Raw genomic sequence first — 15,455 nt, 5'->3', positions numbered from 1 at the left:
TCAGCTTCCTCTAAAGTGAGACTGAAGGAACCTGAGGGGGGTAGGGGGGGTGGGAGGGGGAAGGGCATAGAGCTTGCAATCAGGAAGATTCAGCTTCATGTGTTCAAATCCAGTCTCATATAATTACTAGGTATGGGAACCTGGTGAAGTCACTTCATCCTGTTTGCCTCAGTTTCTTCATTTGTAAAATGAGCTAGAGAAGGAAATAACAAACCATTCCAGGATCTTTGCCAAGAAACCCCTTCCCATCCCCACAAAACAGAGTCCTACACAAGTGAAATGCCTGGAGAACAGATCAAGTGAGACTATCATCCTGGCTTCAAGACAATCATGCTTAATTGATGATGATGATGATTTTCATGCATAGATTGTATTAGTGAAAGCTTTCCTTCAGGGGTGATCGCATGGGTGGTCTAAAGACCATCAAGCCTGCTTGTCACAAGTAAAGTCAGGTCAACTGAGGCACAAAGTTCTGAGCATTAACAGTTTATTACTTAAACAAGACTTAACTAATAAAGAGGGCCAGTGACTTTGACATTGAACTCAAAGACCTGGAACATGGAAGGCAGCCCTCCCTCTCCCATGTTAAAGGCTAGAACCAAGAACAGAAGTTGGTAGATGGGGAAACAATACAGATGATTAAGGAACTGAGACCATCAAGAAACAGGGCAATGCAGTTGGTTCCAACTCTGAAATGTGACTGGGTAATCACTCTCCTTTTCCTCTTGAATATGTTGATGCAAACCTGGATCATACAAAAACAGTTTATGAGAAATAACAAACCTTTGCTTGTACAGAACTTCCTACGGATGATACTTCCAGGAGTGGTATCATCCTGGCTGGCAGGAATTGCACCAGAAGTCCTAGAATTGAATCTGGGTAGTTAAAAGTAGGGAAGATAATAGAATTCCTTGACATGACGGGATTTGCACTTGGTGTTTATATAACAATTCCTATTGAATCAAAGTATTGAATAAAAGCAGTGCTTTTTGAGGTAGCATTTGAATTTTTCTTTAGTGGAAAATGACTGAGAGAAAAACGGAACTTTTGCATTTATCTGAAAGGAACACTGACGTTCTTCTAGGATACCAGGGTAGATTTTCTCTATGAGTTTTTGAAGGATGATGTCCAAGTACTTTTTTGGATCATGGTTTTCTGGTACTCCAGTAATTCTCAAATTATCTCGCTGGGATCTCTTTTCTATATTCCTTGTCAAGAACAGTGTTTGGTGGTTTATGACAAGCTTCCCTGGATGCTTCAGGCCTATGGCTAGTTCTATCAAGATGCTTCTGACAGAGGGGAAAGTCAGCCAAAGGTGGCTACGGTCTGGGTCAGGGATCCAATAGACACCGACTGGGTTGCAATAGTTAGGAAAGTCAGCTCCCTTTGCTGATTGTGTGACAGATTTAACTAGGGAGGAACTTCAGCTGAGGATTTCCTGGGACAACTTGAGGATGGTGTAGACAAAATCAGAGAGATTCTCCCAGAAGGAAGGAAGGCAGTGATATAGGGTAGAAGCACATAAGGACAGTCCTGGTGAAGGAGGCAATTCTACAGCTGAGATATGCAGAGTAGAGGGTGAATCCCAGACAGAGTAAATGAAACTCAGAGCTTGTAGCACCTCCAGATGTGGGTGCTTACCTCTGGCACTGCTATGGAACAAGAAGGCTTTGGGGGATTCCTACATCAACCCAGAAATTGAATAGATACCTTTGCAATTGCCTTTATTGTGCACAAAAGTAAGAGATCTGAAGGTTGATTTTTTGGGACAGGCAACTGCATTATTTTTAAGGGGGCTTTGCCAGTGCTATACACTTCTTTTCAGGGACATCTGTGACCAAAGGAGCTGGTCAGAAGAACTGACTGAGGCATATAGGAAAACAAATCATATGGAATTAAAATAAAAGTGAAATGGTGTTCATAAGATTTGGTGTTCCAAGGTGAGGGCACATGTTGCTAGTTATGCTCTGGATACAGAGTGAAACTTGAGTTTCTTGAGAGATCCCTGAGTGTAATGGACTCTCCAAGAAAGGGTCTGCAATGGTAGGGACCGTAAAAGCTGCTACTAAAAACATTAGTTCTGGGTTAATGTGCGTATTTTTCATATGGATAGTTTTTCTTTCAAGGATTACTTTGGGACTGTGAGAATGGGGATAGAAATAATGATAGGAGACACAGGCTGCTTCCCTTACATGAGCTCTATGAAACAAACCAGGACAGCTGGCTTCTAAGTCTGGAGAGGTTCAGGAGTTTAGGAGCAGGACCACCTACCTGGACTGCAGAACCTCCTGGTGACCTGACCTTGGAAATCTAATGGTGTTCTGTAGGTTCTGCCATCTAGTGGGTGGTATTGCCCATTTAGGATGGGACAGGTGGCACCACAAGTACAGAACCTTGAGTTTGGCTGAAGAGGGAGTAGAGAGCAGGACTTCAAAGGGACCTTTCCATCATGGTTCCAAGGAAGGCTTTCAGAGATTCCAGCAGACCCAATCACAGGACTGGATTAGGAGCTGAGCCTCAGTTATGATTCCTTAAGAATGGGACCGAGAGACAAGTTGGTAAGTCTCTGATAATGTCTGAGCCAACACGATAGAGTTCTATAGGAGGGAATATTGTTATGCTTCCCACCCATGGGTACAGTGGTATCAAGGGTCCTGATATTATCTCATAAGGATCTATCTTCCTTCTACCTAGCTCTTCCATCAATTTAATAAGAATGTGGGGGGAGGTTAAGTATTCCACTAACACTTTTTCCCATCCTTGATGAGTGGGGGTGAAAGGCATAATGTTGGTGCTGACTGATTGACCAGGATGAAAGCACCTTAGGTAATGAAGCTCTTGTAAAATGGGTACATCTATTACTTTGTATTTCTTTAAGAATCCTACATAATGGAATAGTTTTTCTTTTTTTCCTTAGTAAATTTGTTTATTCTTAATAAACATGACCTTATAAATGTTCTTGGGAGAGAAAAAGCAAAGCAAAAGTGCAAAACCATTGAACAGATTTTTAAAAAAAGTAAAAAGTAGAGAACATAGCACATGTAAATGTTTATTTACATTCAGTCTGTGTGGATGCAGATGGCATTTTCTGTGCAAAGTCTGTTGGGATTGCTTTGCATCCCTGAACCTCTGAGGGGGACCAAGGCTTTTATAGTTGATCATCGCCCATTCTGACTGTTACTGTGTACTTCTGGTTCTGCTAGTTTGGATCAGTGTCAGTTCATGTAACTCCAGGCCTTTTCAAAACCAGCTTGTTCATCATTTTTACAGAACAATAATATTCTATTGCCTTCATATACCACAGCTTGTCTGGCCATTCCCAAATAGACAGATACATATTTATTGTTCAGTTCTTTGTGACCAAAAAAAGGGCTGGTGCCTTGTGGCCCATGTGGGTCTAAAATATTTTTCTAAGAGGATTTTTACTAGCCCACAGGCTGTGACAGTATGAGGAAGAACTCTGCCACCCAGCAGGAAAGTGTACAAACCATCCCAGAGCATATTTGGAATCATGGGCAGCTGGCAATTGAATGAAGTCCCTCTGTTTGAAAGGGAACACCTGGGAGAGGAAACTGGCCCCAAGCTGCCTTCAGAGGCTTGGATATATTGTGCTTAGGGCATCTGAGACTCATCTCACCGGAGGTGACAGCAGCCCTGGGAATCCTCCCTCACCAGTGTTTTTGGGCTTCTCCCTCCTACTTGTTAGGTGCATAAAGAGTGCAAATGCTACGTTGTGATCCACACTCATTTCCCACTGTCCTCTCTCAGTAAAGATGGCTCTCTTCATCACAAGATCATTGGAACTGGCCTGAATCATGTCATTGTTGAAAAGAGCCACGTCCATCAGAATTGATCATTGTATACTCTTACTGTTGCAATATACGATAATCTCCTGGTTCTGCTCACTTCACTTTGCATCAGTTCATGTAAGTCTCTCCAGGCCTCTGTGGAATCATCCTGCTGATCATTCCTTATAGACCAATAATATTCCACAAGACTTATTCAGTAGTTCCCAGATGATGGGCATACACTCAGTTTCCAGTTTCTTGCCACAACAAACAGGGCTGCAGAAACATTTCTGCACCTGTGGGTCCCTTTCCCTCCTTTAAGATCTCTTTGGCAAATAAGCCCAGTAGAAACATTGCTAGTTCAAAAGCTATGCACCTTTTGATGGCTGTTGGGCATAGTTCCACATTGCTTAACAGAATGGTTGGATCAGTTCACAATTCCACCAAGAAGTGTCCCAGGTTTCCCCCAAAAGCCTTTCCACATTGGTTACATTCCTAAGGCTTCTCTCTAGTGTGGGTTCTCTGATGTACAATAAGACCTCCCTTGCTTCTAAAAGCCTTTCCACATTGGTTACATTCATAAGGTTTCTCTCCAGTGTGGGTTCTCTGATGTACAACAAGACTTTCCTTCCTTCTAAAAGCCTTTCCACATTGGTTACATTCATAAGGTTTCTCTCCAGTGTGGATTCTCTGATGTAAAATAAGAGCTCCCTTTTTTATAAAACCTTTTCCACACTGGTTACATTCATAAGGCTTCTCTCCAGTGTGCATCAGCTGATGTCCAATAAGACCTGCCTTGCTTCTAAAACCCTTTCCACATTGATTACATTCAAAAGGTTTCTCTCCTGTGTGGATTCTCTGATGATCAATGAGACCTTTTTTACTTCTAAAAGCCTTTCCACACTGGTTACATTCATAAGGTTTCTCTCCAGTGTGGATTCTCTGATGTAAAATAAGAGATTCCTTTTTTCTAAAACCTTTTCCACACTGGTTACATTCATAAGGTTTCTCTCCAGTGTGCATTATCTGATGTCTAGTAAGATGTCCCTTGCTTCTAAATGAATTTCCACATTGGTTACATTCATAAGGTTTCTCTCCAGTATGGATTCTCTGATGCCTAATAAGATCACCCTTTTGTCTAAATCTTTTTCCACACTGGTTACATTCACAAGGTTTCTCTCCTGTGTGGATTCTCTGATGGCCAATGAGACCTTCTTTGCTTCTAAAACCCTTTCCACACTGGTTACATTCATAAGGTCTCTCTCCAGTGTGGATTCTTTGATGTCTAATAAGAGCTCTGTTTTCTGTAAAATCCTTTCCACACTGGTTACATTCATAAGGTTTCTCTCCAGTATGGATTCTCTGATGTCTAATAAGATCTCCTTTTTGTCTAAATCTTTTTCCACATTGGTTACATTCACAAGGTTTGTCTCCTGTGTGGATTCTCTGATGATCAGTGAGACCTCCTTTGCTTCTAAAAGACTTTCCACAGTAGTTAAATTCACAAGGCTCCTCTCCAGTGTGGACTCTCTGATGTAAACTAAGAAATGCTCTATTTGTAAAAGACTTTCCACCCTGGTTACATTCATAAGGCTTCTCTCCTGGAGTGTGGATTTTCGATTGTACAATAAGATTTTCCTTTTTTATAAAACCTTTTCTACATTCGGTACATTCACAATGTCTCTCTCTAAGCTGGATTCTCTCATGTGTTGCACAGATTTTTCTCCAAGTAAAGTCACAGGATCCATCACCCATGAGCCACTGCTTGGGACTTGCTACCACAGAATGGCTTAGCTCTGCAGGAGTTTCTTTCATTTCACTCTGATCTCTCCTTTCAAAACAAAAGAAAGAACAAAAAAGAGCAAACAATAAAGCAGACATTGTCATGATGCACACACAAACATACACTTACTCATGCACATATATTTATATTCCCTTCTCTCCATCAGCAGAAGAGGAACTCGGTTATTTTCTTTTTTGGGGCAGAACCAGTCATTTTAAGTCCCATTAGTTCACATCCCAAACGTGATCTAATTTCTAAGGAGCTTCATGCACAATTACAGTGGAACCTCACAATAACCTGTGACAACATAGAGAGTGCCTTCATTCTCCTTAGGTGCACAACTCAGGTCACCAACTCAGAATGGCTGAGTGACTCGGCCCAAATCCCAGCTGCTGAGACTAGAATTTACACCCTGTGAATGGCCATGCTCTGCCTACAGTTGTGACAATTAGTTCCACTCTCAATTTTCCCCTTTCCCTTTCATTATCTGTGTTTTGCCTCTTTTTCATAGATATGACATCTGGTACATATACAGAAAATACTCAAATTGTTACATGATCTGTCCTGCCTGTAAACATAACAAATTTCCATGCTGATCTCATTCAATTCTATTTTTTTCTATTACATTATCTGAGACCATATTCAGCAGGCTAACAAAGTTGGTTTTTGTATTTACCTGAGGTAGAAGTGATTTTGTTCTGACCCATAACTTTTTTTGAGATAACTATTACTTATTTCTTTTTATTAAATTATCGTTAAGTGTCCCCTGCATGTCCCAAGATACATTTTTTTTTTAAATGCATGAAATTATCCACATCTGAGGATGTCTCAAACAGAAAATTGAGTTCCTCATCCTGAGATATGGAAGGGTAGTGCGGCTGCAGTATTGTAGTCCTTTCCCTTTTAGAATCTCACCAAGCCCTCGAATGATTGAGATAAAGATCCAAGGGATCTGACCCCAAAATGTCTTTGTGGCACCTAAAGTGGTGAATAAATGTCTTATTTGGTTCCAAAGGTAACTATGCTCTGGGACCACACAGATATGGGCACATTTCCACCTTTATAAGTCTTTCTGCAGTGATTTCAGTCTATCATGGTCACCAGTACACGGCTGTGGAGGATTGTGCCCTGAGTCCATGAAACTCTGGCTGCTTCTAAGTGCAACAGATTCTTCTGGTTTCTCAACTTGACACCAGATTATTCCCAGCATTTCAGGAAGGTTGGACACTCATGTACAAATGGCCACAAAGTACCAGAGGGGCTGTCTCTCTCTGGACTAGACTAGTTCTCTCCCTCCTGGGTTAGCTAGCAACCCCATCTCATCCAAGCTCTAATCACCTGAGCAAGATGTGCTAAATACAATATATGTAATTGACCCTTGAGTCATTTAGGGCAACATCTGTCGTTACCCAATAGAAATATAAATCTTTTTTTTTTTTTTTAACAGTAATTAGCAATGGCTTTTGATTGGCTAGATTTAAAAAAAAAATGAATTTCCAAGTCTCCCCTGGAGTCTGTCCAATTGTTTTTTTTTTCCTACACCATACATGTAAGATCTTGTTGATCATATCTGTTTCAAAGTCAGAATATAGTTACAGTGGATAGAATGTGGGTTAGGGCCTTGAATCAGGAAGCCCAGGATTTTTTTTCCACCTCAGAACCTTGCAAGTCAAGTTATAGGACTTCTGTTAGATTCAGTTTCTTTATCTGTAAAATGGACATAATGATAGCACTTAAATCCTCTGGTTCTCATGAGAATGAAATAAGACAATGCAGAGCATGGCACACAGGGCTATATAAATGCTACCTGTTTTATTTCACTTTGGCTCTTTCCTGCCCAGTTCTATTCCCCTTCTCAAATCATTATGATCTTCACCAATTAATGGTGCACTGGGACACTATATTATTCAGTTTATCTGGTGCACAGTGGGACGCTCCACAGTTGCTGGTGTATTGTCTGCCCCACCAGTCTGTGGCAGGGGACCTCCATGAGGGCAGGGGATGTCCCTCACATCTCTCTGTGCTGCTGGTGTTTAATCCAGGGCTGCCCTGTAGCAGGCCCTTAGTTGTTTTCTGACTAGAAGAAGTTCTAAGAAATGGCTCATGTCCCAAACCTAATCCCTTTGGGCACTTTCAGGAGAGTTCCATTGCCCCAAATCCCCAACAAGGACTTCTTACAGACAGATTAGCAGTGGAAGGGCCTTACAGAGCCTTGGAGTGGGACCCACTCATTTTGTGGAGCAGACAGCCAGATTCACTGACCAGCCCTGGACACGGCTGCCAAGAAATATTCAATAAAGAATTCTAAATCTGGCCTTTCTCCCCAAACTGAGCATGTACTTCAGAGTAACTCCCAGAAGCCTCTTGTAACCACAGCTCTCATATCCCTGCTTTCACCTCACTCACCTGCAGAGCAGCTCCTCAGGCCTTGTTGGTCCAACATCAACAGTGCTTCCCTTTGCTCAAAATAAGAGATTGCCTCTTCTCTGGGAACTGGAAGCCCTGGGCATGGAAATCAGTAAGAGAAGAAGATGGAGAGAAGTTGGTCACTTAGTTCTCCTTAGGGAAAATGTGAGGATCCAGAGCTGCTCCAAGCTGAAATTCAGCCCCTGATGTTCAGACATATCAGTCAATGCTCAGACAATGGGGCTTGTAAAGCAAGTCACCTAAGGCAGGATGTGCTCTCCTATTCTGTGACTCCTTTCTGGCAGAAACTTCTGATCCCAAACCTGGGTTGCTAACTGTGTACCTCTGGGCAAGTCAATTAAATTCTGTTTGTTTCCTATTTCCTCAACAATGAAATGGGGATAGGAATATCACCTGGCTTGAAATGTGAAGATGATGTTAAATATTTTGTTATACTTTTAACTTACACACAAGCATTTTAGTATTGTAGTTTAATAAAAACATGATCGTACATGAAACTGTAAATCCACAACGCACAACTTTCAAATACACAAGAACATTATCAAGTAAATTTTTTTCCCTTCCTAGAGATGGCTGCAATTGCATAGAAATATATATATATGTATGTGTACACACATACACACACACACACACACACACACACATATATATACACACATACACATTAATGAATAATAAACACACATAAATATGCATACATACAGATATGTATGTAAAATTACACTATCCATATTTCTATTTATGAATTTTTCTCTCTGGATACAAATAGGACCTTTCTTGATTCGTCCTCTGTCACAAATTTAGGTCCTTAGAATCATCAAAATAACTTATTTGCTGGAAGTTGTTCTTAAATAGTATTGTTATTGAATTGTAAAGAAACATGTGGCAGAGCACCTGGTAAACAGCAGGTAGAAATAAATGCTTAATCTCTTCCATTCCTTTCCCACCCCTTGTGCTGGAATATAAGGGCGATGCATAGGTAGATTAAGGTGAAACTTCCAGAAGAGGGACAAGCAGGTGCTTTGGCTACAAAGTGATGCTTGCTAAAAAGAATAATATTCCAAATACTGGAGCCATCTGAAAAAGGAAGGAGTTGAAAGGAAAAGGAAAAGGAAAGGCTGAGCAGTTTTCAGAGCAGAATTCAGACACAGTAAAAATTCGTGTCCAGATAGAGGCTAGCCTCTAATATTAGTTCCATATTTGAGATGCTTCCCCTGATTTAATCTTTGACCTGGGAATGGAAAAGAAAGAGCTTCGGGAACAACAAAGGACATCCCCAGATCCTGTCACACTAGGCAAAGACCAGCCTTTTGCCTTCCCTTCCCCCACCCAAAGTCTGCACTCTGGTCAATGAGGAAATTCCCTTTGATTATAGACTTGCAATTATCAGGGAAGCGCTTACCCAAGGAGAGCAGGTTCCAGGCATTCTCCACCATGACCTCCTTGAACAGCTCCTTCTGAGAGGGGTCCAAGAGACCCCACTCCTCCTGGGTGAAATCCACAGCCACATCCTTGAATGTCACAACCTCCTGCAGCATCAAAAGTCAGAATACATAGAGCTGAAAGATCCTTCAGAAGGAAAGAGTCCAACCCCCTCCAATTTACTGGAAAAAACTGAAACACAGAGAAGGGATTCGCTTCAAGGTCATAGGCTTTCTGAGAGAGTCAATTCTTGAACCTGTGGTTATTAGAAGACTGATTGAATTTTGGATCTATTGAAATAAAGCTGAAAAGTGACTTACTATGGAAGGCATAAGAAATGGGATCTTAGGGCCACAGGATATATTCCCTTAATGAATTCTTCCATGCTCTTCACTGGTAACCCTACTGCTCTCCCAAACTTATTTCCTGTTTCCCACTCCCTGTGCCTATTTTACCTCTTCCTTTTATCTATGACCTCTTCTCCAACATAAATCACCTTTTGCCAAAGAGAATCACCATTGTGAATTTTAAAGGTTTACACTGACCTAGAAATTACTCCCCTTAACTTGTCCTGGTCTATGTGTATGGCACATTTCACAGTTTTTTTCCTTTATTCTATTATTTCACTTCTAGATGGCAGGGTTTAGAAAAGAAGGCATCTGCACAGTTGGTCTCCAAGGAGTGGCAGAAAGCTCCTACAGCACAGCCTCAGAAAGAGAACCTTGGAGCCTTTCACTGCATGAAGTGTCAAAGAAAAAAGACCCTGTGGGCAGAGGAGCTATGCGACACAGAACAAGAATCTAGGGAAAACAGCCAAGGAAGGGACAATGAGGAGAGGGAGAGAAATCTTTGTTAGAAAGGGGAAGAAAAATGGATGAAATTAGAAAACTAATGAAGAGGATGAATTGAAGGGCAAGAGATGGGGGAGAATCTACAAGAGAACTGAGAGGACAAGAGGGATGAAGAAATGCAGAATGACAAAGTAGAAGGGATGGACAAATGTCTAGAGGAAATTGAAACAAAAGACTTATGGCATCTTCTAAAAGGAACAACAGGGGGAATATGCATATATCTTTTCAACACATGATACTTTTTAAAAAATTAACTATTGGGATACACAGATCCTCTGCCCAGATGAATAAAATCAGAAATAAGCATTATACTGTTATTACCTAAAGAAATAAGAATGAAAATTGGTTCAAAGATGAACAACAAAAAATAAAAAGCAAAAAGGTCCCCTGAGTCAGAGGACCAATCTTAGAAATGATAAATTTGTAAAGGAAAATGAAAATGATTAATTAAACCATATCCTAAAATTTCTAAGATGCAGCTGAAGCAGGCCTTGGATGTGGGGGGAAGGGAGGAATAGACATACCCTCACACATTAAGAATATAGAAAAAAGAGATGTTTAACTTAATATGCTTTCAAAAAATTAGAAAAAAAATTTAATGAAAAACTGAAAATAAGTACAAATAATAACATATTAAAATTAGAGGGGAAATAGATGGAGAGATAAATTGGATATAAAAAAAATGACAAACACGAAATTGACTTCTTTGAAATGATTCAAAAAGTGAAGAAAACCCTTTGCTAGTATGATTGAATGTAAGAGCATAAAATCCAGTCACTGAAACAGCAAATGGCAAAGGTGAAATGGGCACCCTCCTTTGGGAGCCCTGGTGGCCTCTCCCATGACTGGCCTGTATGCTTTCATGGGAACAGAGCTCCTGATGGTCAGGAGAAAAATTCTCAGATTTCTTTCTGCATCTACTTTGAACAACATCAGCTTCTTGAAAGAGATGTCCGAAGGAAAATACCCAGGAAACCATCACCAAAATGCAGAGCTGCCAAGTCAATAAGAAAAAGCCTGCAGGTCTCCAAAAAGAAAGTCCAGTACAATTCAAGTACCAAGGAGCCACCATTAGAACTAGACATAATTTGGCAGCAACTTTTATTAAGGAGCAGAGAACTTGGAACAGGATATGACAGAAGGCAAAGGACCTGATCTTATGGCCAAGAGCAATTCATGAAGCAAAAACAGATGGAATGCTTTCAGGGGAAAAGCACCTTAAGGAAAGTCCTTCCCAGCATTCCTAAGGAAAAGCCCACAAATGTAGAAAACTTTTTAAGTTGAGACCCATGAGGAAAAATACAAAAAAGAATCCAGAATGAACTAGTCTCAGGGACTCGAAATATAAGGAAGAACTACTTATATACAACAATAGTGAGAGGACATGTGTTCCCTCTGATTCCTATTTGGGCTCACAGAGGGAATCAAAGTAAAGTACGGAGGAGTTCTGTTATGTCTGGATGATCTTAAGCAGAGACTGGAAAGAGGAGAAGAGGGTGGAGAGAAAGGAGGGCCAGGAAATATTATCTCTGGCAAGGAGGGTCCTGAACTAGAAAGCTCTACAAGCAAGGGAGTGGGGACATCTGAGCCTCAGTCATCTAGTCAAAGGAAGGAAGAATGCCCAGGACATAGGCAGATGAAGGGAGAAATGCAGTTTAATCCCCAGTGAATGGACTTGAGTCAGTTCTTTCATTTATACTCTTCCAGGTCAACCCAGGGCCTGCTGCAGCCTAGAGGAATCATGATATCCAAGAACCTGGAGTGCCATGACACACTAATGTGACTCTTAATCCTTTTTTTCCCAGTTGTTCTCCCGGTCTCTGCCAGTTCCTGGCACCCTGCACAGGGCAGCTTAAGTTAAACCAGGAAAAGAAACAGTTGGTATAGTACTTTGGGGCCCAGGAATGACAGAGATGAGGACGAGACTCCCAGCAGCCTCTTTTAGACAGGAGAGATTGGTCCCTGTGCCAGGGCAGGTCTTAGAAGCCCCAGAGCAGCGGGATGGCCCAGAGCTCTGTGAACTAGACCTGCTGAGCTTGAACTCAAAGGCTTTCTCAGTGCTTATTGGCAGGAGCTAAGGAATGGTCAAGGGGAGAGTTTAAAGGAGACCTGGGAAGGCTTGCGGGACCTGAGGCACAAGGATAGGAGCAGCCCAGAAGGATTATTTCTGCTCTGATGACCAGGAGAAGGGCTGGGGAAGCTTTCAGGCTCAGCTCCTGACCTGAAGAAGACAAACTCTGCTTGAAGAGTTTGCTAGGAGCTTCAGGGGAACATGGCAGAGGAAACCAAGAGGAGGGGGTAAGATGTTGGGTGGGGAGGGGTACTGAGCAGGCCCAAGGAGAACAGACCAGCTCCCTATGGAATGGAGATTATGATGAAGTGGTGGACCTTGTCAGTGTCTTGTAATGAGGAGGAATGTAGAAACAAATGGTGAAGTGGGAGGGTGTGTGTGTGTGTGTGTGTGTGTGTGTGTGTGTGTGTATGTGTGGTCCCAAGATGCCAAGGGTCCAAGGATGCAGTTGAACAGTTCAGTGTTACTATTGGGTTCCCCTGTTTTTGTACAGAAATGACTCATACATCAGGCCCTGGTAGCTCCACAGCCCGTCCTCCATGTCTAGGGAAATGACTGTGACTGCTGCTATTGGTCAGGTCTGGGGATGGATTGTACTCACCCGAGGAGGTCCGAGGCTCCCAGGGCCCATTCTCTCTGGCTCCAGGCTCCCTGTGGAGGTAGCAAACACCCAGAGTGACTCCTTTTTCTCAAGTTCCTCCCTTTAGCACCTGGTCTTTATCTCAGGGTCTTGCTGCTACCACACTTGAGAGGTCTACAAAAGTGACAACAGCCAAAGGTCTTACTAACAAAGGTCGCAGCTAACCATGGGGGGCTTTAATTTTAAAACCCAGAGAAATCCAGGAGCCCCAGGGGAGTCCCTCCCTTCTTTCCCTCTGCATAGAGAAGCCCAGCTTCCCCTCATTGTAGTCCCAAGCTGACTGCCTTTGATATCATGGCCTGGGAGAATGCTGTTTGGGACCCTGACAGTAAAACTGTTCTAATTTGACCCTGCTTTTGCTGTCTGCATTTGACCCAATTCTTGAGCCAGTCCTAGGTTACCAGAAGAAGCTGGAGAGGGAGAAGCATCCCAGAGGAGGAGAGGCCTTTCGCCTCCTTTTCTCAGCAGGAGGGAAGCCTCCAGCGATTCCTGGTGGAGTGTGAGGTGCTCTAGGACTTACAAAGGCCCTGGCCCTCCTGGTGGGGGAGAGACTGCACTCTAAAGAACAATGCTGAGAGGGTCAGGATTGGAAAGGGAGATTGTCTGAAAACTGCTGCCCTCCTTTGACTTCTTTTCTCCCTCCTCTCGCCTTCGTTCCACTAATAACATAAAGGTACAAGGGTGTTTGGGATCCCAGATGAGAGACCTGTCAGCCTCCATGGCTCCTGAGTCAGGGTTCTCCCCCTCCACCCAAATAACACACCCCTTATTCTGGACAACAGACTGACTGCTTTGGGGAAGAGGGAGCAAAAGTGGGGAGGTGGAGGATGGGGAGGGAATGGGAACGCCAGGGAATGACCAGTCTGAGCCTGGGAGACAAAATTCAGTCTTACATTGAATTCTGAGGGCTCAGAGAGAAGAGGGCCCAGGGAAGCAGGAGGTTTGGAGAACAGGGCCAGGGTCAGGGAGGAAAGACAGACCAAAGGAGGTCATGGACGTCAGGGCCAGTGGGGTGAGAAGTGGGGGATGGCTGAGCCTAGGAAGGAAGGGGGACTGTGCTCTGAGGTGTACCTAGGAGTTGGGGAGGAATGCTGGGACCTTCTGGTAGGGCTTAGGCAGCAGTAAGGCAGGACAGCAGAATCTCTAAGGAAGAGAGGGGATGGGGAGATGCGATAGCTGGGTCCTTATCAGAAGGCTGAAATTATGGACAGTCTGAAGTCTGGGAAAGTGAGACCCAACGGGAAATCTGGGCAAGTTGGGGAAGTGATTTGGAGTCTGGAAAAGGTTAAGGGTTGGAGCGCTCATCCTACAGGCAGCCTTGGCAAAAAGGTGTGTTCCTGGTAGCCCTGGAGGTCACGTACCCCAAGGTCAAAGGAGGAGACCCAAAGGCCAGGGCAGCCAGTGGGAGTCGGGAAATACGGAGCATGCTGGCTCAGACCTACCTGGGAGATGCAAGCACAGGCCTGGGTGCAGGAATGCCGAGAGATCTCAGGGGCAAGGGAAAAAAGAGGAGAGCCCTGAGTTCTCAGGGGGAAAGGGGGAGATCGGAGCTCCCAGGAGCAAATGGGGAGAGAGCTGGGCTCCCAGAGGGAAAAGGGGAAGAAAGAGCTGAGTTCTCAGGGGGAAAAGGGACTCGAGCTACCAGGAGCAAATGGGGAGAGAGCTGAGCTCCCAGGAGAGACAGGAGGAATTCGCAGGAAAAAACGGGGACAGAACAAAAGTCCCAGGGAAGGCAGAGCAGCTTCCACAGCAGGGAAGGCAGAGGAAACTGGAAAGCAAAGGAGGCGGAGAAAGCACAGGGATCCCAGCTCAGACTTCCTGTTTCTGGACAGCCCAGTTTGGGCGGGTCTTCCTGGTCCTAGGAGTCCCGCCCCGTCCCTCCCCCAGGAGCCTTGAGCCCTTTCCTCCAAACACACTCATAGCCTGGACACATTTTGCTGATTACACCCGGGATGCAGAGACACGAGTTTCTAGAGAGACCCTGAGTGTAATGGAGCCTCCAAGTAAAGGTCTGCAATGCCAGGGACCGTAAAACCTGCTCCTGAGAACATTAGTTCTGGGTTACTGTGGCCTTTTTCACATGGGTAGTTTTTCTTCTAAGGATTACTTTGGGACTGTGAGAATGGGGATAGAAATAATATGGGACACTGGGTGCTTCCCTGACATAAGCTGCTGTTCAATGAAGCAGACCAGAACACCCTCCACTCCCTCCCCTAGATGGCAGGTAGTCTCATACCTGTTAAATATGTTAAAGCATATGTTAAATACAATATATATATATACATATTTATAAAGTTATCTTGTTGCACAAGAAAAATCTGATTTAAAAAGAAGATAAAAATTACCTGGGAAGAAAAATAAAAATGCAAACAAACAATAACAGAGAGTGTAAATGCTATGTTGTGGTCCACACTCATTTCCCAGTGTTCTTTCTCTGGGTGTAGCTGGTTCTGTTCACTGATCAATTGGAACT

At 43.3% G+C, this 15,455-nt stretch overlaps 1 protein-coding gene across 1 annotated transcript; it reads right to left on the bottom strand.

Moving 5' to 3' along the window:
* Positions 1-3,042: 3,042 nt before the first annotated feature.
* On the bottom strand, positions 3,043-14,799 carry LOC116420010 (zinc finger protein OZF-like). The gene is made up of 5 exons (XM_031943169.1): positions 14,425-14,799; positions 12,944-13,096; positions 9,401-9,527; positions 7,978-8,073; positions 3,043-5,619 (listed from the first exon to the last, which is right to left on the bottom strand). The coding sequence occupies exon 5, from the start codon at positions 5,601-5,603 to the stop codon at positions 4,284-4,286; it is 1,320 nt and encodes a 439-aa protein (XP_031799029.1). The 5' UTR covers positions 5,604-5,619; positions 7,978-8,073; positions 9,401-9,527; positions 12,944-13,096; positions 14,425-14,799; the 3' UTR covers positions 3,043-4,283.
* Positions 14,800-15,455: the final 656 nt, after the last annotated feature.

This window comes from Sarcophilus harrisii, chromosome 6 (genome assembly GCF_902635505.1).
Source record: "Sarcophilus harrisii chromosome 6, mSarHar1.11, whole genome shotgun sequence".
NCBI lineage: Eukaryota > Metazoa > Chordata > Mammalia > Dasyuromorphia > Dasyuridae > Sarcophilus > Sarcophilus harrisii.
This window is presented reverse-complemented; position numbering and strand designations above follow the sequence as displayed.